At 37.6% G+C, this 24,618-nt stretch overlaps 1 protein-coding gene across 1 annotated transcript in view; it reads left to right on the forward strand.

Moving 5' to 3' along the window:
- Window positions 1–24,618, forward strand: part of LOC131939380 (proton myo-inositol cotransporter-like) — a 91,750-nt gene that overhangs the window by 21,255 nt on the left and 45,877 nt on the right. The window contains exons 2-3 of the mRNA XM_059297666.1: window positions 14,130–14,458; window positions 14,906–15,120. Coding sequence (XP_059153649.1) covers window positions 14,226–14,458; window positions 14,906–15,120 — 448 coding nt within the window. The 5' untranslated portion in view covers window positions 14,130–14,225. The remainder of the gene's footprint in view (window positions 1–14,129; window positions 14,459–14,905; window positions 15,121–24,618) is intronic.

The following is a 24,618-nucleotide window of genomic DNA, read 5'->3' on the forward strand; positions in this document are numbered from 1 at the left end:
ACCATTTAATACCTCTATATACTAAAAGTTGTATAACATCCAATCCTACATTTAAACCCTTCCACACTAAAGTGTTGTATAACATCCAATCCAAACATTTAAACCCTCTCTACACTAAAGAGTTGTTTAAAATCCAACTAATCATTTAAACTGTCTACTCACTAAGGTGTTGTAAAACTTCCAATCCAACATTTAAACCCCCTCTACACTAAGGTGTTTTAAAACTTCCAGTCCAACATTTAAACCCTCCCCACACTAAGGTGTTGTAAAACATCCAATCCAACATTCAAACACCGTCCACTAGAATGCGTTTTAATATCCAATACAAAATTTTATTTGAGAATCGTAAAGAAGTTTCGTCATTCTTTGTCTGAATTTTTCTTGTTTTTTATTTTATTTTTTAAAGAACAGAAGAATCAATTTTCGCTTTGTTTCTCTATTCTGAAACAACACAATCAACTTTCCAACATCAAGCTTTGCACACGGGGAGATAAATCCCTTTTTGTTTCACAATAGACGACACAGGAGAGATCACTCTAGCGACATCGCGTGCACGTACAGTTAAAAAAATAGCTTGTACTTATCCATTAAGTAATATCAAGCGTCCTTCTATGAGAGCATTGCATAAGAACCGTTGAGTGTAGATTAACATAACAATATCGTAAATTGCAATAAGTTATCCTAGGGGATGATAGTTTATGGTAGAAACTAAGACCAGTTTAAGGACATGATTTGGTACTCTTTTTACGGAAATGTATGCATTTAAAAAAATAAAAGATTTATTTTTATCAGTGACCGTGTGATCTGTTTTTTTTTAAAAGGAGAGAACGAAAGACTTTCTACATTGAAATGTATCTATACACGGTGTAAGGTTTCCCTTTCAAACCTGACGGTCTATGGGGCAATTGAAGTAGAGTTCACTTGTTTCTGTGACCTCGGCATATGAAGAGACAATGTGGTCAGCACTATGCCCAGCCGCCTTTACTCTCCCTAACGTGAGTTAGGTAAACATCAGAGTTGGGTGGACTCAGGGACGGTCTACTGACTAGAACCCGGATTCGAACTCGAGACTTACGGGTTAGCAGTCCAGATCTCTACCGCTAGACCACTCCGTCCCATATACACGGTGTAACAGGAGTTTTTAGTTTTACATGATGAATACACACGCTAAACAACACAGCTAGCTGAACATCACCCCCCCCCCCCCAACCCCACCCAACCATGTTTGCCTCGCCTCTAGACTGACATGCCCGGTGATAAATACTCTTCGATCCCATCGATTTGTTGAAACACAAATAGACTTTACAACAGGCTATGTTAGACACAAATAGACTTTACAACAGGCTATGTTAGACACAAATTGAATTTACAACCGTCATGTTTTAGACACAAATAGACTTTACAACCGGCTATGTTAAGACACAAATAGACTTTACAACCGGCTATGTTAGACACAAATAGACTTTACAACCGGCTATGTTATACACAAATAGACTTTACAACCGGCTATGTTAGACACAAATAGACTTTACAACCGGCTATGTTAGACACAAATAGACTTTACAACAGGCTATGCTAAGACACAAATAGACTTTACAACAGGCTATGATAAGACACAAATAGACTTTACAACCGGCTATGTTAGACACAAATAGACTTTACAACCGGCCTGTTTAAGACACAAATAGACTTTACAACCGGCTATGTTAAGACACAAATAGACTTTACAACCGGCCATGTTTTAGACACAAATAGACTTTACAACCGGCTATGTTAAGACAAATAGACTTTATTACCGGTCTGTTTAAGACACACATAGACTTTACAGCTGGCCTGTTTAAGACACAAATAGACTTTACAACCGGCTATGTTAGACACAAATAGACTTTACAACCGGCTGTTAGACACAAATAGACGTTACAACCGGCTATGTTAGACACAAATAGACTTTACAACAGGCTGTTAGACACAAATAGACTTTATTACCGGTCTGTTTAAGACACACATAGACTTTACAGCTGGCCTGTTTAAGACACAAATAGACTTTACAACCGGCTATGTTAGACACAAATAGACTTTACAACCGGCTGTTAGACACAAATAGACTTTACAACAGGCTATGTTAGACACAAATAGACTTTATTACCGGTTTGTTTAAGACACAAACAGACTTTACAATCGTTTATGTTAAGACACAAATTGACTTTACAACCGGCTATTTTAAGACAGAAATAGACTTTACAATCGTTCATGTTGAGTCAGATAGACTTTCCTACCTATGTTTAAACGTCCGTTACAATCACCAATTACCCACAAGTGAAATACAATGCTGTCTAGATGTAAAATTAACCGCACAACCTATACATCGAATAAGAAAGCGTAGGAGGGTCAGAAATTACGATTACAGACATTTGAAACTACATACAAATGTTATAGGAATTTTTTTTTCTATGCATGAAAGGAAACGCAGAAATTGAGAGAAGAAAAAAATAATAATACGGAATTGGAACAAAACTTCAAAGACGGCCATTGTAATTGTAGGCCTACTCATTTTTCGAAAAAAAAAATGTTTCCGCTGTGGAATTTTTATCGATCTTCTTAAATCAGTTGCTGTGTAAACATTTTGAGTGTGTGTGTGTGTGAATTATACATGGCGACGGTGTTGTTAGAATGGCACGAATCACATTGTTCAAAATTTGATTAATTTGATTGTTTTTTTTTTAACTCTGTGTGATTGATTTCAGGGTAGGATTGAGATCAAATTTATAACATCCAATGGCTTAGCTATAGAGCTACCCGAAACCTAATTCAAAGCTCTAGCCTTCAACATACATGGAGGCCCTAATCTCGATTTGAAACTTTTACCATCCAAATTGTTTTTATTTTAAAAAAAATTTCTCTTCCTGATGCAAATAAATAATTATATAATGTTATTTTTTTTACGAAACAATAATGATAATTAATTAGATGAATGAAAAACAATGCAAAAGAAAAACAACAACAAAAGAAAAAAAATTCAACTGCACAGCATAAGTTGATTATCAGTTTTCTGTCCGGTGTCTATCCAGTTATTACTAACAGAGTTTCTTCCAGGCATCTCTTCGGGGTGGCTCTGTGTCCCCCCCCCCCCCGAAGAAAGTCTACCGTCCCCCCCCCCCCTGAAGAAAGTCTACCGCCCCCCCCCCCCAAACGAGATGGATTTTATATAGTAAACATACACTTTTACTAGAGTCCGGCCCCCCCCCCCCCCCCCAAAAAAAAATGTTGACCCCCCCCCCCCCGAAAATTTTAAGTGCCCCCCCCCCCCCCCGGAGAAAAAAAATTTGGAAAAAACACTGATTACTAATTTTCGGCAATTTTTAACGGAGCGATTTAAAAAAAAAAACTTTCCCTATATGTACATCTCCGATGCCAACGCAAAAAAATTTAATTCTCACTCTAATAAGGTATAAAATTACTCATTAAATGTTATTAATGATTACTATATTTCATGTCAGACATGATACCGATACAGAAAACACCCGATCAGTCAGGCAAGTCGCAGTTTATAAATCACAACAACAAGGCGGACTTTAATCTTGGGAACATAATTCTTGTGTATAATTATGTTTTCTGTAGCGTCTGAAGGCGAAAAGGTGAGGGAATGGGGGGGGGGGGGGGGGGGGGGGGGAAACCAGGTATATATATAGCTATATTAAACAAGAGAAACCTGCGTTTGTATTTAGTTTAACTCATTAGTATTGTTAAATTCATCATAGGGTGAACTCATCGAGTTCGTATCTCACATTTAATGTATAATGTTTGGCGGAAGGGGTAAAACTCTCGGCTACACTCGACCTAGTGACGCCACTAAATGCTTCTAATAGGATATTCACGACACGAAGTCTATCGTCTAAACAGATAGGTCACGAATGGCTTTAAGAACACTTAGAGTTTACCTTCATATCTTATTGTAAGATCTAAACGCTAAAATGTAGATAAACAAACAAGTAGTAAAAACTTTTACAACAGCAAAATTTAAAATGCTTTAAAATACGAAAATAAAAGTTCGATCCCCGTTTTATGGTCGCAAAATGTATCGGAAATATCTCCACGAGGGCCAATGATTTTAATTTTACAACTGAAAAACAATTTAAGTTTTATTCTTGTCCTTTGTGCACTTAAAAGCTGCTTATCACAAAAGATTTAAAAAAAAACGTTTTTATATTTTCTTCTCTCTGATGTCAACAATGTAAAGCTTACACGACATATTTTCTAATCGATTACTGCACAATTACCTCCATTACACTCGTCTGAGTTCGTTGACTTGTGATATCATTTGTTACATCACAAAGTAAAACGGTACATTATGATCTCAGCTAAATTTTTAAAATAATGTAATGGGTGTGAATTACCCGAGATCTATGATCGAAGTGTAACTTGGGTTTCTGAGTTAAGAAAAGCGAGGTGGGTGATTTGTTTTAAAGATGTGTTATTTTTTTTCTGTTTTGTGTTGCATCTATTGAGTGAGTATCGAGGTCAGGAAAAGTGTGTTTGTTTGGTGCGTGTATAACTCGGATAGGTTAATGTTATTCCGTGTGTGTATTTTTTTCAATGACTGAAGAAACAGTGGAATAAACGAGGACACGGCTTCAGAGGCGTAGCGAGGGGGGGGGGGGGGCGGGGGGGGGGGACATATGTCCCCGGGCGCCGACCTTAGGGGGGGGGGGGCGCCAAATTGAAAGTTTGAGGGGGGAGTGCAAATGAAAAGTTCGAGGGGGGGTGCAAATCGAAAGTTTGAGGGGGGGGGTGCAAATGAAAAGTTCGAGGGGGGGTGCAAATCGAAAATTTGATCCCGAGGGGGGCGCCAAATTGAAAGTATGTCCCCGGGCGCCGGGAAGGGTCGCTACGCCTCTGCACGGCTTATCGTAGAGGGATTTGAACTCGTGTCCTTTTGCTATTAGACTGCTTCTCTCTCCTCCCCGCTATTTTTTGACTAGAAAATAAAAACGGCTTTTTAAAAAAAAATCCAAAACGATTCTAAATCATTTATTGTTTAGAATTATAGTCCGGAGTGTCTCAGCTGTAAAGAGTACCCGTCATTCATTGGAGACCTCATAGCTTGCTAGATAATCTTTTTTTTTCCCAGGTTACAAATAGGTGCACTCTACTTTACCATATCTATCGATTTTTCTGATTAAATCCCATTGAAAAAAACGCAACCATAATCCACAATGTTTAAACTGGCTTTTATCTTTTGCCTTCCTTCTTTTTATTCTTCTTCTTCGTTCTTAATTTTTTAATGTTGTAAGGGATTCGCTCAGTATCTTTTGTCTTTCTTTTTTTTTATTCTTCTTCTTCGTTCTTAATTTTTTAATGTTGTAAGGGATTCGCTCAGTATCTTTTGCCTTCCTTCTTTTTATTCTTCTTCTTCGTTCTTAATTTTTTAAGGGATTCCCCCAACACACTTAAGTATTACGTTTCAACTAGTTATGCGCCTTCCAAGTCTTAGATATAAGAAAACATGGCTCTTTCGGGTCGTGTTTATTTAGACACTTAACCGCATGAACCACTATGGCCGAAAGTTTTCGACAGATTTTGCAAATCATACCAAAAGATCACGCATATAAACCCTAAACTACGTATCGTATCGATTCAGTTTGTCCCATTCTTGCATGCTACAACACATCAAGTAATGTAACACATTTCCGAAATTTGTTTCAGAAAAATAAAAAGACGATTCTATTTTTTTAGTGCCCATGCCAAATGTTCCCATGAAAGAGCACGCCAAGCCTCTGTGTGCGGGATGACCATGATGTCTAGATGATGTAGGGGAACGCTGAGCAACAGATCAATAGCATTAGATCTCTTGTATTGATTCGTTTCTTTTTTTTATGTTCGCCTTGTCTTTTTAAATATCTGGCGAGATTTATAAAAACATGAGTTTTTCATTAGTTAAAAGTAAGGGGGATTTTCAAGAGGACACTTTTGTTGAGTATAAAGTTATCTTGTTTGTTGAACTGAGATGAATAAAAAGTAGGGGTGTGGATTAATTGGCGCGTTAGTTAGATGAAGGTAAGATTGGAAATCACCGGTACTTAGATCATGGTAAGATTCGGAACTATCGGAAGTTCGATAATGTATGATTGTGAAGTTACTGTAGTTAGATCAAGGTATGATAGTGAAGTTCCTGTAGTTAGATCAACGTATGATTTTGAAGTTCCTTTATTTGGTAGATAGTGTTGTCCTTTTGAAAGTGAATTCAACTTGCGGTATTCGGAGGACCAGTAGTTAGTTAATTTGGTCCTTTTAGACGTTAGTTCAACTAGTGGTAGTACATGATCTGTAGTTAGTTAATTTGGTCCTTTTAGAGATGAATCCAACGTGCTCTAATAGGCGGGCCGGTAGTTAGTTAATTTGGGCGTGAATTCAACTTGCTGTCGTTGAAAAAAAAAACCAATCGACCAGTACCGGATCAATAACCCCGACTTTACATTGCGCGCAGATTCTAAAAATAGAAGATAACATATCGGTTTTTTGTTTTTCTTTTCTTGTCAGTGACTCCTGGGAAACGGCTCTGGTGTATCGTCTGCTGAAGGAGGCGTGGAATGTTAAGACGGGGTGGGGAAGGTCACTTGTCAATATGCTCGTGAAGGTCACTTGTTGATATGCTCGTGAAGGTCATGTGTCAATATGTTCGTGAAGGTCATGGGGCAATATGCTCGTGAAGGTCATGTGTCAATATGCTCTGAAGGTCATTTGTCCACATACCCGTGAAGGTCATCTAATGACACATCGATCTTGCCTCTGATAACACTGAGCTGATTACACCAGAAATAATAAAATCCTACGGGGTAGAACAAATCATAAAGCAGGGGAGGCTATAAAGGTGATTTCAACATAACCGGTTGGTTTTTTTTTTCACAATTCAGAAAAAAATAATCGTGTATTATTTTATTGCGTGTGGACATTTCACCTAGTTAAATGCTACTTAAACTACGACTGAAATTTTGTTTTCTATAAAATTATCTGAATATTGACTCCCGCTAAAAGTCTTTATAGTTCCTGTGCTTGGAGATAACTTTCGTGTATTTAGAATTACAAAAAAAAAAAAAACAAAAAAAAAAAACAAAAAAAAAAACAAAAAACAAACAGCGGCCTTTCGTGGAAAACTAGACTTCATTCACCATTTTGTTTGTAAGCTGAATCCGGTTTTAACCCCTCCAAGCCAGTTGTGACAGAATAGATTTGGAGCTGACGATAGTTGAACAGCGAGTAATCTCAAAACAGCAAGTAGTTTTGTCAGAATAAGACAGCAACGCCGGTAATTGGGTCTGCGATTGACAAAATGTATTTTAAATTTCTGTTTATCAGAACTATCTGAAATGTGACGCATGCTATGACAAAATGCTTTAACCTAATCTTCACGTAGTTTTAAAACGTATTAAAAAAAAAATTTGCCGCCTCGCGTGAAACAGCAGACATCTTGTCATCGACGTCATACACCATTTTGTTTATAATCTGCTTCCGGTTTTAGCTCCTTCACAAAACCACGTCACGACATCACGCGAAACAACGAGATTTGATTTCGAACAGACTTCTCAGCAGACGGTAATGAACGCTCCACGCTTTGACTAAAACTTTTTTTCATGGTTTTTATAATAACAATAATGACACGCACGGCATTTGTTTTTTCGCTTTGGTGAACGCTTACAAGGGTATTTAGAATGGAGTGCAGGGGTGTCGGAGTGTTCTGGAGTGTTGAAGTGGGAGGGGACATCAGCTCAAGAGTGACAGGGAGTGATTGAGACCGCGTGTCGCAGTTACTCTGCGTGTTTCCGGTGACGTCATTGAGATAAGGGCACTACGGGGGCCAACATGGTTGGATGGCTGTTGACAAGCATTTGATCTTTTTTTTTCTTTCTTTCTTCCAACAAATGATGACTGATATTAATGAATTCAATTAGCATAACACAAACAATATTATTTTTAAAACAACAAAAATTATTTTTTATTTAAAACCTACGTGTATTCATTAATTATAAAGTCGTAATTAGTTAATTAGATCCCAAAAGACCCAATAAAAATTAATCACGTCACTTGATAAAAAAAAATCTTTCTGTAATTAACAATTTTTGTTTTCGCACATCTGAGCTGATATTCACAACATCAGCATTTAGATAAACTAACTAACTTTATGTAAAGATGATATTTATAAAAACATTTTTAAGATGATCTGTTATGAAGTTTTCACAAAGCCAGTTTCCTTTAGACATATGACCATTATGTAAGGATGATATTTGCATCAGCTTTTAGATAAACTAAGGATGTTATTCACAACATCAGCTTTCAGAGTGTACGACATCAATAACATTCATGCTTGTGTTTGACCACAAGTACGTATGTTTAGATGCGGCCACATTTACATATGTGTGTATGTGTGTGTACGACCCCCCTATCATAACCCTTTTTGAGTTCAACCACAACAATGTATGTTTGTGTTTGTGTGTGTGTGTGTGTGCGTGTATGTACGACCCCCCAATCACATACATGCTTGAGCTCGACCACAATCGTATATGTTTACGTACAATGTTTTGTGCACCTCCCCCCATTGACCCGTGTCACGACAGCTGTCAAGTTTCCCACAAGTCCGAGCCCCGCTTGTCATATTTTTGCCCCACGCTCGTGCGTGCCTGACGCTGGTAAATAAGGCCAGGGTGAGCAGAGGAGCACGTGAGAAGGAGGACTACGACACGCCAGGCCTACACTCGACAACATCTTCCTCCTGACATGGGTACAGCAGCCAAACAACTACCAGACCGTACTAAATCTTCAATACGTTCTCATACAATGTCGTTACCACAGACTAGTTGAAATCCGTTACCACAATGGTAATCAGCGTCTCACACAGCAAAGGCATCACCACCAGCTCACATCGAATCACCATCAAGTATCTTACATCAAACATCATCATCATCAGACCCAACTCATGTATCTTCACCACCAAACTACTCAACAGCAACTTTATATCCTCATCATACAACTACATCGACAATTCATGTTATTTTCTACAACTAAACCAACAGTTTCTTTCAGGCATCTCCCCCCCCCCGAAGAAAGTCTATCCCCCCCCCCCCCCGAACGAAATGGAATTTATATAGAAAACATATACTTTTGACAGGGTCTGTCCCGCCAGCCCGAAAATTTTAGTCCGCCCCCCCCCCCCCACCGAAAATTTCAAGTGCACTCCCGAAAAAAAAAAGTATGGAAGAAACACTGTAAACCAAACTCACGTTTTTACCCCCCCCCCCCCCCCCCTCAACCCTTTATATATCCCAGGGGTCTCCAAACTTTACAGTCTGAGGGCCTCAACTATCAATTTTCAGTTCAAGGGCCAGTTAGTTCCAGACATGTCTTTGATTTTTCAGGACAAAGCTCCTCAGCCATCACCAACAAACGATTTTTTCCGTGGACAAAAAGATCTCCGCGGGCCGGATGAGAGGACCTCGCGGGCCGCATCCGGTCCGCGGGCCGTAGTTTGGAGACCCCTGATATATCCTATCCACACCCAACCTATAGCCCATACCCCCATCCATAACTTACTCATCCACCAAATGAATATTATTTTTTATCCTTCAAACCACATCATATCCTCATGGCACCTATATCATATAGTAACATATAGGTAACCATTGCATTGTAAACCCTTGTGCCTTTTCAAAACCTGTTTGATAACCCCTCCTTTATTCCTAGTCCATAAATTCACCATCAAACTCAAAAAAAAAAAACACGAAAAGACAATTAAAAAATACACAACAAATTTGGGTAACTCAATTGCGCCTGCACTCTTACGTAGCAAAAAAAGTTCATTTCGAGTTAAGGCCCCTAAGGATGAACCGTTTCCCCCCCCCCCCCCCCCCCCCTCAATACAAATTTCTTGTTTTATTTGTCTCAAAGGCCACAATGTTTGGCTATTTTTAGATTTCTCGAGAGACTAAACTAGTTAAATGAAGATGGATATTAAAACTTAAAAAGTTATTTTATTGTGTATGCGTGTGTGTACGACCCCCAATCAGAACCGTGCTTGAGTTCGGCCACAATAATTTATGATTATTGTGGCCACAATCACGTGTTTTTGTGTGTGTGTTTGTGTGTGCGTGTGTCTGCTTTTGTGTTTGTGTGTGTGTGTGCGTGTGTGTGTACGACCCCCTAATCGCAACCATGCTTGTGTTCGGGCACAATCGTGTATGTTTTTCATAAGTTAAATTTTCCATGTACAATTCAGTGTATATTGTAATTTCTCATGCATGAAATTGAAAAATTAAACCATGAAAAGAAAACGAAATAAAAAAAAAATGTGGCGAGAAAATGCCATTACATATAGACCAGGGTTCCATGCGCGCTAAGTGGTTTACTCGCCTCGCCTAGGACTCAGCAGAGATCAATGGCGCTAAACGAGAGACATTTTGACCTTGACCGAGGCCGTTACACGAAATGACGGCCTTTTCTCCACTCTTGTGTTTGAAATAATGCGAACGCTTGTAGAATGTCTTCTGTGCACTAGTTATCTTATCTCACGTATGTTAGTAATTAAGACTTGCAGCCAATAATAAGGGGAAGCTACTCCAGTTAGAGAAGAGTTACTTAGCTTTATGTGAGTGTGTAGACTATCTTGGTTGAACTAAATTGTTTTTTTTTCAATAATCAAGGCTTTGCTTCAAGGGCTAATGTATGTGTGTATTTATGGGAGGGCGAAAGGGTGGAGGTGGAAAGGGTTAGTGGAACTATTTTTAACAAAAATTATCACGGCGCGGCTTAATGATGATTATGTGTGTGTATGTGGGTCTGTGTGTGTGTTGGGGGTGGGGGGTAGTAAACATATTTTTATATTTTACATTAGTAGGTATTTAGGGGACGGCATGGCCTAGTGGGTAGAGCGCTAGACTGCTAACCCTAAAGTCTCGAGTTTCAATCCGGATTCAAGCTAGTATAACGTCCCCGAAAGAAAGTAAAGCCGGTTGGGTATTGTGCAGACAAAATTAAAAAGCCGATGTCTTTTCTTGAAAAGAGAACTTAACTCACTTGCTACACACTAGTGGGTATATATTAACGACAACGGCCTGGTACTAATTGAATATCAGAGATAAAACTCGCGAGTCTTTGAAAGTGGGTGTGGGGGTCACAAAATTTGATTGCTATCTTGACGATAGGCATTACATCACTAATGCATGTGAAGGTCTATTCACGAACAAATACCATTCAATGTATATTGCTTTAACTTATCCATGTAATCCACAATCATACTAGTCCATCCGTGCTGTTAATTAGCCATACTAACATAGCTATATAACGTGATAACGATATCTAGACAAAAAGGTGAGGTTTAGGGTTAGGAATACGAAATAGTTTACGGTTAGTTTACTGCTGCGTGGACGGCGTGGTCGGGAGGGAGAGTTAATGATTACTAGCTTCAAAAGTTTCAAGTTCGGTCCCACATGCTAATGAGGCTCGTAAGTTGGGACAGCAACCCATCTAGGAGAGAAAACACCGCTAGGTACAACCCATCTAGGGGAGAATTAACTCCGCTGGGGACAACAACCCATCTAAAGGAGAAAACTCCAACATCAAAGTACCGCTGTCTTGCAGAATGTTTTTGTGTGGGACCAAATCCAGAAATAAAAGTAGGTTGAAGTTTTGGAGTCAACGGGTCATTTTGCGCATTATGTTGACAATATTTTAAGAACGTAGATGAAAAGAATTTTTCTATTTTGGGATGTATTACAGTAGTATACATATATATATATATATATATATATATATATATATATATATATATATATATATATATATATATATATATATATATAATGTATGTCTTATCGCCTACTCTCGCTATTTATTAGTACGGATACCAAGGTCTATTGTACAAGGAGCCGACTTTCAAAAAGTAAAGGAACAAAAGTTTTTAGAAGTAACACAAATTTAATCTTATAAGTTAGTAAACATGACAAATAAAGCAAATACATTACACTGCGTATATTCTAAACCCAAAAATCAAATGAAATAAAATCCAACTAAAATAATCGAAATAATGGACTTAGCCGTCTGCTAGACCGAATGGAACAATGCTTTCATCAGTGGCTAACGTTTCAGTAATCCTCTCTTACAGACGACATCTGAACCAAATTTTATTGACCCCATTTTAAGAATTTTAGGGTCAACATCCAATCGGCTTATCTTGTTATTTTTTAAATTTATTTCTGTACTTTAGTGTTGAGTTCAAAATAAAGGCTTTAGATGATCACAAACAATAGTAAAGAAAAAATAGAAAGAAAATGTTTGTTTTTGAGGTAACGAAACTGAAGTTGGGTAGACTAAAAGTTATGCTGCATATTACAGCCACATGATCGCAAAAGATCTGTTATAATATACTTTTTAAAAAAAAGTTGGAAGTAGTTAGGAGGTTAAGACGGGTCTACCTGATAATCAGTTAGAGGCGGCTCTTGGTTGAGTGGAAGAGTGTTCGATTGCTAATTAAATTGCGAGCTAGAGTTCGCTTTCTGTGATAGAGACACGATGACATTCCATGAGTCCACCCAGCTCTCAAGGGAAACTGACATGATTTGGAAACGGCTAAGTCCCCTGGGCATGGTATAGTGGTCAAATATATATACTCGATTTCTATACACCTTTTAGGAGCTTTTCTCTTATACTAACCAACTTACTTGGAGACAACTTGAAAAAAATTTCTCTTGGCACGGCGTCGAGGTCAAATAAACAGATGTACTCTACTTCATCTGCCCTATGGACCATCAGGAAACTTTACGTATAAAGTTACCAAGACAACCACACACGCCCACAACTAAAGTGTCACTCAGCATTTTTTAGACATGTCAGCTCATAAGCTATACCTAAATCACACTTCAACTGCCTTCTTAAGGTCTTAATTCTTAATTAAAAATTTTAACACATCCACCAAATATGCCAGCCCAGTCAGCTTATTTGCAATGGCGTGGGAGCTAATCATTGTCATTGTACACGATTAGAGTAATTACATCTAATTTCCTTTTTTTTTAAAAGATATTTTTTGTGGTGCTACAGCAAAAATATAGTTTTTGAAAAAGGAGGAAACGAATTAGCCGAAAAAACGAAAAAGCTAATTAAATATAATTTGTTAAAATGAATCAAAAATTTGCCAAAGGCTTTTAAATAAAATATGCATAGTTTTGAAGCTGTTTTCAAGTATTTCAGAAAACCACTCACGAATATGGTTCCTATTGCCAATTCTTTCACAATTTTGATGGTTTGGTTTTGTGAGACTTGTTTTACAAAGGAAAATAAAAATACTAACAATTTTTTCCAAAATTATGAAATCTAAATTGCATCGAAATTAAATATTTAATGCATCAAAGTTTGTTATAAAAATCGAATTAAGTGCTGCTATAATCTTCATTTTTTTTGCAAAAATTATTTTATACAGTACAATTCTCATTGTAAAGCTGATGATTTGTTAACTCTTTTACAACTAACTTTTAGACCACGTATTTTATTAAATTGGCATTAATCCTTTTACAATTATTATTATAGCGTGACAAATGAATTAAGACCTATTTACAGACAATAGTTTTAATGACAAGCTTTTAATTATAATACATTATGTTTACAAATTAAAAAAACACAACAATTATTGAAAAGTAATTGATGTGATAAAATATAACATAGTAGTCTAGAGGATAAGACTAGATACAACACCTATTATGTTGTCGGAACTCATTTACAATTGTTATTTGAGCGTGGTAAATCCAATCAGACCTGTTTGCTGACAATATTTTAAATGACGACCTTTTAATAATAATACATTATGTTTAGAAATTTGTAAAAAAAATAATTGAAAATTAATCGATGTGATAAAATATAACAGTAGTATAGGATAAGAATAGATACAACAACTATTATACACTTTTTAAAAATTGTATTATTACTTTATTTTTACATATTTTAAAATTTTGTAATTTTAAAAAAATCATTATTACCTAACACATGTAATACAAATGTACGTGAAATCCACAAAAGTTCAGACATTTTCTCTGTAGAGAATTCAGACCCACACCAGCCTCTTCCTCGTCTTTAATGAATTTCATTTCCTCCAGGAAATCGAGGTCATCTAGCAGACGACGTATTGGATGCAAGTGTGGGCACAGGGACGACCCAGCACACACGTCAGGTAATCAACGGACCGGGGGAAGATGGCCCCGGGCAGGAACGGACAGAACGGACTCCCCAGGCCGGCCAAACTGACCGGGGATTCGGACGATGAGAAGATGGACCTGAACCTGAAGATCGACAACCTCCTCCCCCACGCCAAGACGCCGGCATTTATTTACATCCTGACGTTCTTCGCCGCCCTGGGTGGGTTTTTGTTCGGGTACGACACGGGGGTCATTTCCGGCGCTATGATTCTGTTGAGGAATTCATTCAGGTGAGTTGAGAGTTGCTGTTAGAAGTGTCTTGTATGCCATATATATGGTATAAAATACTTTAACATTGGTGGAGAGTTTTTATAAGAAGTGTCTTACATACTATATATATGGAGTAAAATACTTTAACATAGTTGGAGAGTTTTTATCAGAAGTGTCTTAGATGCCATTCATATGGTATGGAAATACTTTAACACGATGATTTAAAGTAATTTCATACTGCTTTATACTTAAATAACAGATTAAGTTCCTTCATGGAACATGGTTGCCAATAGTGCAGATGGAGTAGAGTTTAACTGTCTCTATGATTATAATATTTAATAGAATTTTTGTGACGTGTAGGTTTTTCTTCTAATTATGAATCTCCTCAATGTAAAGACGGAGTTTGGTATTAACATTTTTAAAAGTATGTACAAGAAAAACTTATCATGGAATCTTGTTGTCCATAGTCTCTCGACCGTCTGGCAAGAGTTAATCGTCAGTGTCACCATCGGAGCCGCTGCCATCTTCGCTTTGGTCGGGGGATTTTTAAACGACCGTCTGGGGCGGCGCCCTGTCATCATGGGCGCCTCCCTCATGTTCACCCTGGGCTCGATCATGATGGCGGTGGCCAAGGATAAGTTCGCCCTCCTGGCTGGGCGTGTGGTGGTGGGGGCAGGCATAGGTGAGTACATGCGTGGTGGTGGTGTTCTTTTAAACATACTCACACACATTGCCGGGTGAGTACATAAGTGGTAGAGGTACTCTGTTTAACAAACTCACGCACATTAGCATTATTCTTAAGGGGTAGCGGCACTCTGTTAAACACTCACACAATATACACTGGGATTGGTGAGTACATTAGGGGTAGCTGTGTGCTATTAAACACACTCACGCACACAGACTGAATTATACCTAAGGGGTAGCGGTACTCTGTTAAACACTCACACAAATATTAGGTACCGTGTGGCTATAGATTCTTATTCATCAATTTCTTGTTGCTAAGCATGTAAATACTTTTGATCGCTATTGATTATACACTATTAAAACTGGGATACGGGTAGGTGGTTTTGAAATAATACAATCGAAGTTAAGGTTAGGGTTAGATTTAAGGGATAGGAATTAAAGATCTTGAAAGCGAGAAAGGGACGACTCTTTAACAGAAAAAAAAATTCTGTCTTGGAAATATTGCCTCGTAATGCTTTTACATGATATATGACAAAACGTTCACCAAATGTATAGCTGTTCGTGACTTAGCTATCCATTTCGGAGCACAGAAAAGGGCGCTTAATTTTTACCTCAGTTCCATTTTTATTTTAAGCAAAAGTCTCTCTCACTTTATGCTACTGATACAATCTATATTTGCCGTGAGCTATTTTTAGGGCTGTATATCTACACACAGGCCATGAAATCCCATAGATTCTAACGTTGCACAAATTATAATCCTCTTATCATGCTCTGACCCTATGCTCTAACTTTACAAAATTATAAGACCATTGGTGCTGGCAGACTGACCAATATATCTGATCCTACCTAAAACGGGAATCCCCTTGTATCTATGTATAGCTAGGACCCTATCCCACTAATGATAAGATTTAGACTTGCAAATTTTTGTCTAAATCTCTTGTACGTCAAAACACGTTTATTCATACAGACAGAAATACCACATATAAATATGTATGTAAGACGATATCCTATGCAGATTTAAGATTGTATTTCTTTACATCCTTAAACATTATCTAATATCACAGAGATATTTTTTTCTTATGCTAAGATATGATGCCACATGTTGCACAATGTTATCTTAAGTAAAACGGCCCAACAGAGTTTGAGAGTTTATGTTGAGGTTTTAAGTATAAAAGTAATAAAAGCTGGACTGCTAACCCGTAAGTCTAGAGTTCGAATCCGGGTTCAAGTCAGTAGACCGTCCCTGGTTCCACCCAGCGCCTGATTGGGTACCTAACTCACGTTAGGGAAAGTAAAGGCTGGGCATAGTGCTGACCACACTATCTCTTCATATGCCGAGGTCACAGAAACAAGTGAACTCTACTTCACTTGCCATATAGACAGTGCCGGCGCCTGGTTATTTAGCGCCCTAGGCAAAACTTAATAAAACGCCCCCTTTCACACAAATTAATTACTAAAACATATCCTATAAGAAAACAATTCATGAAAAGTGACGTATTAATTTATTATCAATTGCATACACGTTATAAGTAGACATCAAAATCAAATTTTACTTGCCTCCTTCATCTCAAAAGTTTGTAGCAATTCCTTCAATTCCAGTTTACAAGCGTAATCATATTTTATTGAAATTGTTGCTAAGTCCACGAGTCTACTTTGTACTTTACGACATAGCCCCCCCCCCCTCCCCCCCTTAGAAAATTTTAAGTTCTTCCCCCCCCCCCCCTCCCTGGAGGAAAACAGTTTGGAAAAAAACCCACTGAAAAAAAAAGTTCTTGTAGTGTTGGACTCACTGCAGTCCTCCCAAGGTGATTTCCAAAACGGAACTTACTTGTTTTAAGCTTGACTGTTTTTAGTTATAATTTTAAAATGTCTATATTGGGTGATTATGTAACAATTTTTTTGTTTTGAAAAATAAAAGGTTATAAATGTTATAGATTCCAGCCTAAAATTGTTATATATGAATCCTTTAGGAGAGGGTGAAAAATATGAAAAGAAAATAATCAGATGTTTAATTTACGACTAAGACTGTATGTCTACTAACATTTACGTATTGCAATCTACAACGGCTACTGATGTTTTTCAACTTGATAATGCTAAAAAAACCAACCATTCTATTTTGTTTAGAACTTAAGCTCTATATAATTTTTACAATAACAAATAATAACTTAAAGTTGTATTTATATGTAAGCGGTCAACCTAAGGTTAGGAACTGGAAATGAATGTCAAGTTAAGCAACGAATTACCTCCCAAATTAAATCCAAATAACAAAATTTTATTCAAGGGAAATAACTTTCACAAGAATTGCTAAATTAACCAAGTGTAACATAAACATGTTTAAAAACAAAATAAAACATTCTAAATTTCATTACGTAATAATTACAACAAATCGTTTATATTAACTATATAACCTTGTTAAAACAATATAGTTTTCCTATTGAGTACTTAACTGTAGGTTTTGTTTGAAAAGCTAAAAATGGTAGCTTTATTATATCATAGTTCTATTCAATTTTAATGACACACATTTAGTTGTACCCTCCTAATTACTACATTATGAAAAATTTTGGATCCCTTGAATTAAGGGATATCTTTGAAATAATCAAACACCGTTAACTGTTTAGACCAGGGGTAGGCAACCTTTTGCTAGTCAAGAGCCAAAAGTTACAATTTACAAACTTTCCCAGTTTTTAAAGAGCCACAACATTTTTAGTTCTAAATATTCGGTATTTGATTAGGATTAGGTAAATAAAGTTGATTTGTTATTTAAAATAAATAGCTTTAAATATGAAATATTATTTATTCATATAAAAACATAGACATGTTTCGCCAGAATAGTAAAATTAGTAATCAAATAATATTATTCTAGGACTATCTCAATCCACTTTAGAAGCTGTTAATTTTAATTTTATTTTTTTCTTTACGGATATCACTGGCTGAGGAGGTGTCTACCATTAGCCAGGCAGGTCTCAACACGGCAAACGCCGACTAACTGGCTTGGATATCGGTTTGAATAACTTGCTTCGTTCGCTTTTATCCTTTGGTTCTTACCAGGCTTATATTCCATCCAACTGAACGCAGAGTAAAGTCGTACCCCACCGTCCAGTAAAAATGAAATTATATAACTATTAATATTTGTGCAAGGAACTGGAGAGCCGCATCTGGACGTCAAAAGTTGCCGACCCCTGGTTTAGACCAAGGGTCGGCAACCTGCTGGCCGCGAGCCGCATGTGGCTCCTTTGATGTCAAGATGCGGCTCCTCAGCTCCATGCACAAATATTAATAGTTATTTTATTTTATTTTAAAACTCATAAAAATATTGTTCTGCAATACTCGGTAATGAACGATATAATAATAAACACAAACAATTAACACTCACTATTCTATTAGACTATTTAGTTACTCCCTATTTTACTGTACTTCCTATTCAATTGTCCATTCGGAATTGTAAAATTCAACTTCATGGTGGATATCATAAAGAAACTAAACGAGCTAAATGTAAAACTGAAAGGAAAATCCAGCCTATTTCTTGCTTGAAGAAGTGGCTTGTTTCGAAAAATAAATTCTTTTTTTTGTTTGTTAAAGACATGGAGAGCGGTAAATTACTTAATTACGAAAAATTTGAAAAAAAAAATCGTTATCAAACCAATGCTACTATTAACATGAATCACTTGTTTTACTATTAGAAATTCATAAAAAAACGTTTTAATAACAAGCTTTTATGTAATAATGCACTAAAAAGTAGAACATAAATTATACAATGACGTTTTAGTTTTGAAGATTTCATAACTCTTGACTGAAAACTACTTTGTACAGTACGCATTGCTTCTTCTCTATGTGATGTTAGTAAAGCCGAATTTCAGATATACTTCAAAATATTTATGTTTTGTTTCTCATTACTAAGGTTTAGTATACCAGTTGGCGACACCCCCCCCCCCCAGAAAGTCCTTCGCGACCCCCAGTTTGGGAACCCGTACCCTACTACATTCACAACACACATCAAACTTCGATACCCAAACATAATCGATGCTCCAGAACGACGACACCAACTCGTTTAACTTCACCAAGCTCTACAAACGGTACTCCCAATCAACAACGATTTCACTGGACCTACTACTACACTTTAACAGTCAATATCATTCGATACCTTAATACCACAAGAATCAATACTCCCGAACTCCCGAACTACGATACTTCATCACCTGCATTCTCATTTCTCTACTACCAATCATATTCCACTAAACCTACAACTACACAACAGCCAAATAAAGAACCAGACACTTTAACACTTAGATATTTTACGAATCCTCTCAGCAACAGCCTTCCGCCGTTACTCCCAAATCTGAATAATTCATCAAAACTTACCAAACAAGTCACAATACTTTTAACACCCCGTCATTACAAAACTCTATACACCAGGACAGATTTCTAATTCAAAGTCAGAGAAAACGAGGCTTACAAGCCCTATTAAAATGTTCGAAATTTAAATTACATCAATTATATGACACCAAATTTAAATGCAAAGTGACTGGTAAAAAGCGCCCCGACCTTTCCAAATTAGGGAGGTAGGGTTGCATTTTAACCATCGCGAATAAATAAGGGCCTATATAGACCTCATTTTGGGGTGAGGGTGCAGAATTGAAATGGATCGCTACTCCTTTATAAAAGTTATTAACTATTAGGTAATTTTTGATAATAGCGATTAACCTTTTGCGCCCACCTAGGGATGGCGCCCTAGGCGACGCCTAGTTCGCCTTATAGGACCAGGGGTCTCCAAACTTTTCAGTCCGAGGGCCGCATTAACTATCAAATTTCAGTTCGGGGGCCAGTTTCTTCCGGGCATGTCTTTAATTTTTCTGGACAAAGTTCCTCAGCCATCACCAACATACGTTTTTTTCCGTGGACAAAAAAGGATTTCCGCGGGCCGGATGAGAGAACCTCGCGGGCCGTAGTTTGGAGACCCCTGCTATAGACCGTCAGGTTTGAAAAGGTAACTTAACTTACTTTTTTAAAGTGTAAAAGCGGATTGATGGCGAAAGCCGTGGTGTGAATAAAATAAACCATTTTGTAAATCACATTTGATCATGTGGCATACAACAATAGAAGTGCACATCACTACTTTCACTTACAAGGAAAGCATTATCATAATCATTTTGTTTGTTAATTGTATAAGGGAGCAACATTTATTGTTAGCATTAGCAGAAAGGGTAGGTTTTAGTACGTTTGTGTGTAAATGTGTGTGTGTGTGAGTGTGTGTGTGAGTGATAGTAGTAGGCTGCGTCTAGTTAAAATACATAAAATTTTGTGAACAGATGTTGAAATGCATTAATGTTATATTTTTTACTACGTCATAGCTGATTCAGTTTATGTGCGCATGTCAGTCATAGCGCCCCACGGCTATGCGCATGTCTATCATAGCGCCCCACGGCTATACGCATGTCTGAAATAGCGTCCCACGGCTATACGCATGTCTATCATAGTCATAGCGTACCTCGGCTATGCGCATGTCTGACTTATCGTCCCACGGCTATGCGCATGTCTGACATAGCGTACCACGGCTATGCGCATGTCTGACTTAGCGTACCACGGCTATGCGCATGTCTGACTTAGCGTACCACGGCTATGCGCATGTCTGACATATCGTCCCACGGCTATGCGCATGTCTGATATAACATCCCACGGCTATGCGCATGTCTGACATAACGTCCCACGGCTATGCGCATGTCTGTCATAACGTCCCACGGCAATGCCATGTCCGAGCTATAGAAATCCCGAGCCCACCGATCGCCCAGGGCCCGAGGAAATTGCTATTCAAATGAGACCAGACCAATCGCGTTGACCTAGTCTCATGGACGTAATCTTGACCGGTAAGTGGATCCTGTCCTGTTTATCTGGCAAACTGCCCTGTAATGGATTCCTTACACTTGCATCAGTGAAGATCATGTCTACACATCGATGTGTGTCTAATAAAGTCATATCATAGTAATTATCGATTTGAATTACCGATCAAAATTTTAACTAATCGATTGATCGATATATTGATTAACCTATCGATTCAACACAGTGTGGTTAATTTGAAGTAGGTTAATTTGTTCATAATGTTAGCACTGGTTGTTGTTGATAGTCATACAGTTGATAAGGTGTTGATATTGGGAGATAACATTTTTGTTTTAGTCGAACAACAAGTACATGTTAAATTGTTGACAAAATTAGGGAACAAACTAAATCATATTTAATTCTTGATGAAATAAGGAACAAACTAAATATCTAATTCTTGAGAAAATAGGGAACAAACTAAATAATATCTAATTCTTGAGAAAATAGGGAACAAACTAAATATCTAATTCTTGAGAAAATAGGGAACAAACTAAATAATATCTAATTCTTGAGAAAATAGGGAACAAACTAAATAATATCTAATTCTTGAGAAAATAGGGAACAAACTAAATATCTAATTCTTGAGAAAATAGGGAACAAACTAAATAATATCTAATTCTTGAGAAAATAGGGAACAAACTAAATAATATCTAATTCTTGAGAAAATAGGGAACAAACCAAATATATCTAATTCTTAAGAAAATAGGGAATAAACTAAATAATATCTAATTCTTGAGAAAATAGGGAACAAACTAAATAATATCTAATTCTTGAGAAAATAGGGAACAAACCAAATATATCTAATTCTTAAGAAAATAGGGAATAAACTAAATAATATCTAATTCTTGAGAAAATAGGGAACAAACCAAATATATCTAATGTTTGAAATAATAGGAAACTCTACGAACTATGTTCAACCTTTAAGAGAAGGAAACAAACCAAAATATATGTGTGCCAGCAAAGATATCATTGTATGTAGGTTCTTTACAAAATCTTAAATTGAAATCTTTATCCACCGTTTCTTCAAATCCTTCTCTTATCCTGAAATTATTTTTTTTTGAAGCGACAAGAATAAATTATCGTAAATTTTTAAAACCATTAAATTCTCCCTTAATCTCTCAGCAAAATATAACATGTTCTTAGCATTAAGATAGACAACAAACATCAAGTATTTAGAATTATTCATCAAACTAAAAATATCAAGGCAATTAATTTTACGTTTTTTGTGTGTTCACAACCCCCCACGATCCACCCACATTTCTTAGGATCCTCCTTCATCGAAGCTTCATACCACCTCAGTTTTCCAACATCCGTTCCAGTGTGTTTGGATTCGATGCCACCCCTAACCGAGTTCCACAATACGGATTCGATTATTCAATGTCGCTCCCTCGAGTTGGATGGTGTTTGGACACATAGATCGCCATTTTGCAATCCGGTTTTCACCAATGGTATTTGGACACATAGATCGCCATTTTGCAATCCGTCTTTCACCAATGGTATTTGGACACATAGATCGCCATTTTACAATCCGGTTTTCACCAATGGTATTTGGACACATAGAGCGCCATTTTGCAATCCGTCTTTCACCAATGGTATTTGGACACATAGATCGCCATTTTGCAATCCGGCTTTCACCAATGGTATTTGGACACATAGATCGCCATTTTGCAATCCGGCTTTCACCAATGGTATTACCAGCCGTTGAGATCGCCATTTTGCAATCCGGCTTTCACCAATGGTATTTGGACACACAGATCGCCATTTTACAATCCGGTTTTCACCAATGGTATTTGGACACATAGAGCGCCATTTTGCAATCCGTCTTTCACCAATGGTATTTGGACACATAGATCGCCATTTTGCAATCCGGCTTTCACCATTGGTATTACCAGGCGTTGAGATTGGACCTTATCTGGGTCGTCTGCTGGTTGATGACGTCATCATGCAGATGAGTATTGTCTACGTGTTGGTTTTTAGGCGGGAATGATGTCGGTGTGTTCAGGGCTGTACGTCTTCCGTAAGTCGTTTGCTAAGACATTGCGCAGACGAGAAGAAAGCAAGCCGACCCGATAGCTTTAGTCAACAGTTAGGAATATTTAGGGATAGCAAGACGACATTGTGTAGAAAATTAAAAGTTGCAAGTCAACATTTAGAGAAAATTTAGACGTTGCAAGTCAACATTTAAAAAAAGTTTAGACGTTGCAAGTCAACATTAAGGAAAAGTTAGTTCAAAGCTAAACACAGAGGAGAAGTTAGGAACTGCAAAGTCAATATTGAAACAACATCTTCGAAGTAGCAAATATCATTATAAAAATTCACACCTTTTGTGTTAGACGGCGTGATCGAAAGTTAGAGCGTTTGGCTATCAGTCTGAGGGTGTAGAGTTCGGATCTAGGTTCGGACTTCAGACTACAGCATGCACACCCTAAATCTGTTAGCGGCTGGGCATCGTTTTATATGCCCAGGTCACAGAAACAGGTGAACTCTACTTCACCCATGGTCGTTAGTTTCTAAAAAGAACTTTATACACAAGTTATCTCCCTTATATTTACTGTCCTGTCTTCTCGACGACCACAGTTTAGTTGCAGTGTTATCAAATCTAGTTCACGCCGTGTTGCCACATTGGGCATTTTTTTTCTCACATTGTCGATTGGTAATGTGGAGATGGTGACATTACACATTCAACGTCCAATAAGCTGCTTCAACCTTTACATTGTCTCTGGCAAATAATGGCAGAATGATGTCTGTAAAGAAAAAAAAAACAACTACAAAAATCGATAGAAAATGACAAATCAGATAGTACCAACAGGCAATAGAACTCTGCCCACATATTTTGTTACATAGTACCAATAGAAAAAAAAAAGCAAGGAAATCTGGACAAATATTTTGTTAGTTCAAATATTACCAACATGTTGTAGAACAGAAATCTGGTCAAATATTTTGTTACTTCAAATATTACTAACGGCCAATAGCACTTAATATGGCCAAATATTTTTTTTACTCAAATAGTACAAACAGGCAATAAACATAAAATCTGGACAAATTTATTTTTCTTCTCGGCTGTCTGGAACATTTGTTTCTCAGTTCAAGGACGTTGCTGGTCATGTGACGTCTGATCCCATCACGTGACCAGAGGTATTGAGACCACTCGAGGTAGAAATACCGTAAACACGGTGTTTGATGCTGCTGGCAAAAGTAGCTTTGGTCTCTCTCTGTGGGCTGTTCTCGTCATGTAACATGTCATTGTCACGTGTCACTGGCAGATTCAAGGCTGGCCAAAGTTGTTGAAGTCCGTCTCCCCGGGGGTAGCTTTTTCAGTGTCACTTGTCACCCGTTAATGTCACATTCCGTTTCGTAAATAGTCTTGGTAATGCAGCTTTGATATTGACTTCTCTGTTTCTCTATATTTTCATGGATTTTTCCTGCCACAGGTAGTCTCTCACCTGCCATAGGTAGTCTCCCAACTGTCACAGGTAGTCTCTTACCTACCACAGTCTCCCACCTGCCACAGGTAGTCTTCCACCTGCCACAGATAGTCTCTTACCTACCACAGTCTCCCACCTGCCACAGGTAGTCTCCCACCTGTTACAGGTAGTCTCCTACCTACCACAGTCTCCCACCTGCC

The sequence above is a fragment of the Physella acuta genome, unplaced genomic scaffold (assembly GCF_028476545.2).
Source record: "Physella acuta isolate Inbredline_101_S28 unplaced genomic scaffold, ASM2847654v3 ptg000018l, whole genome shotgun sequence".
Classification (NCBI taxonomy): Eukaryota; Metazoa; Mollusca; class Gastropoda; family Physidae; genus Physella; species Physella acuta.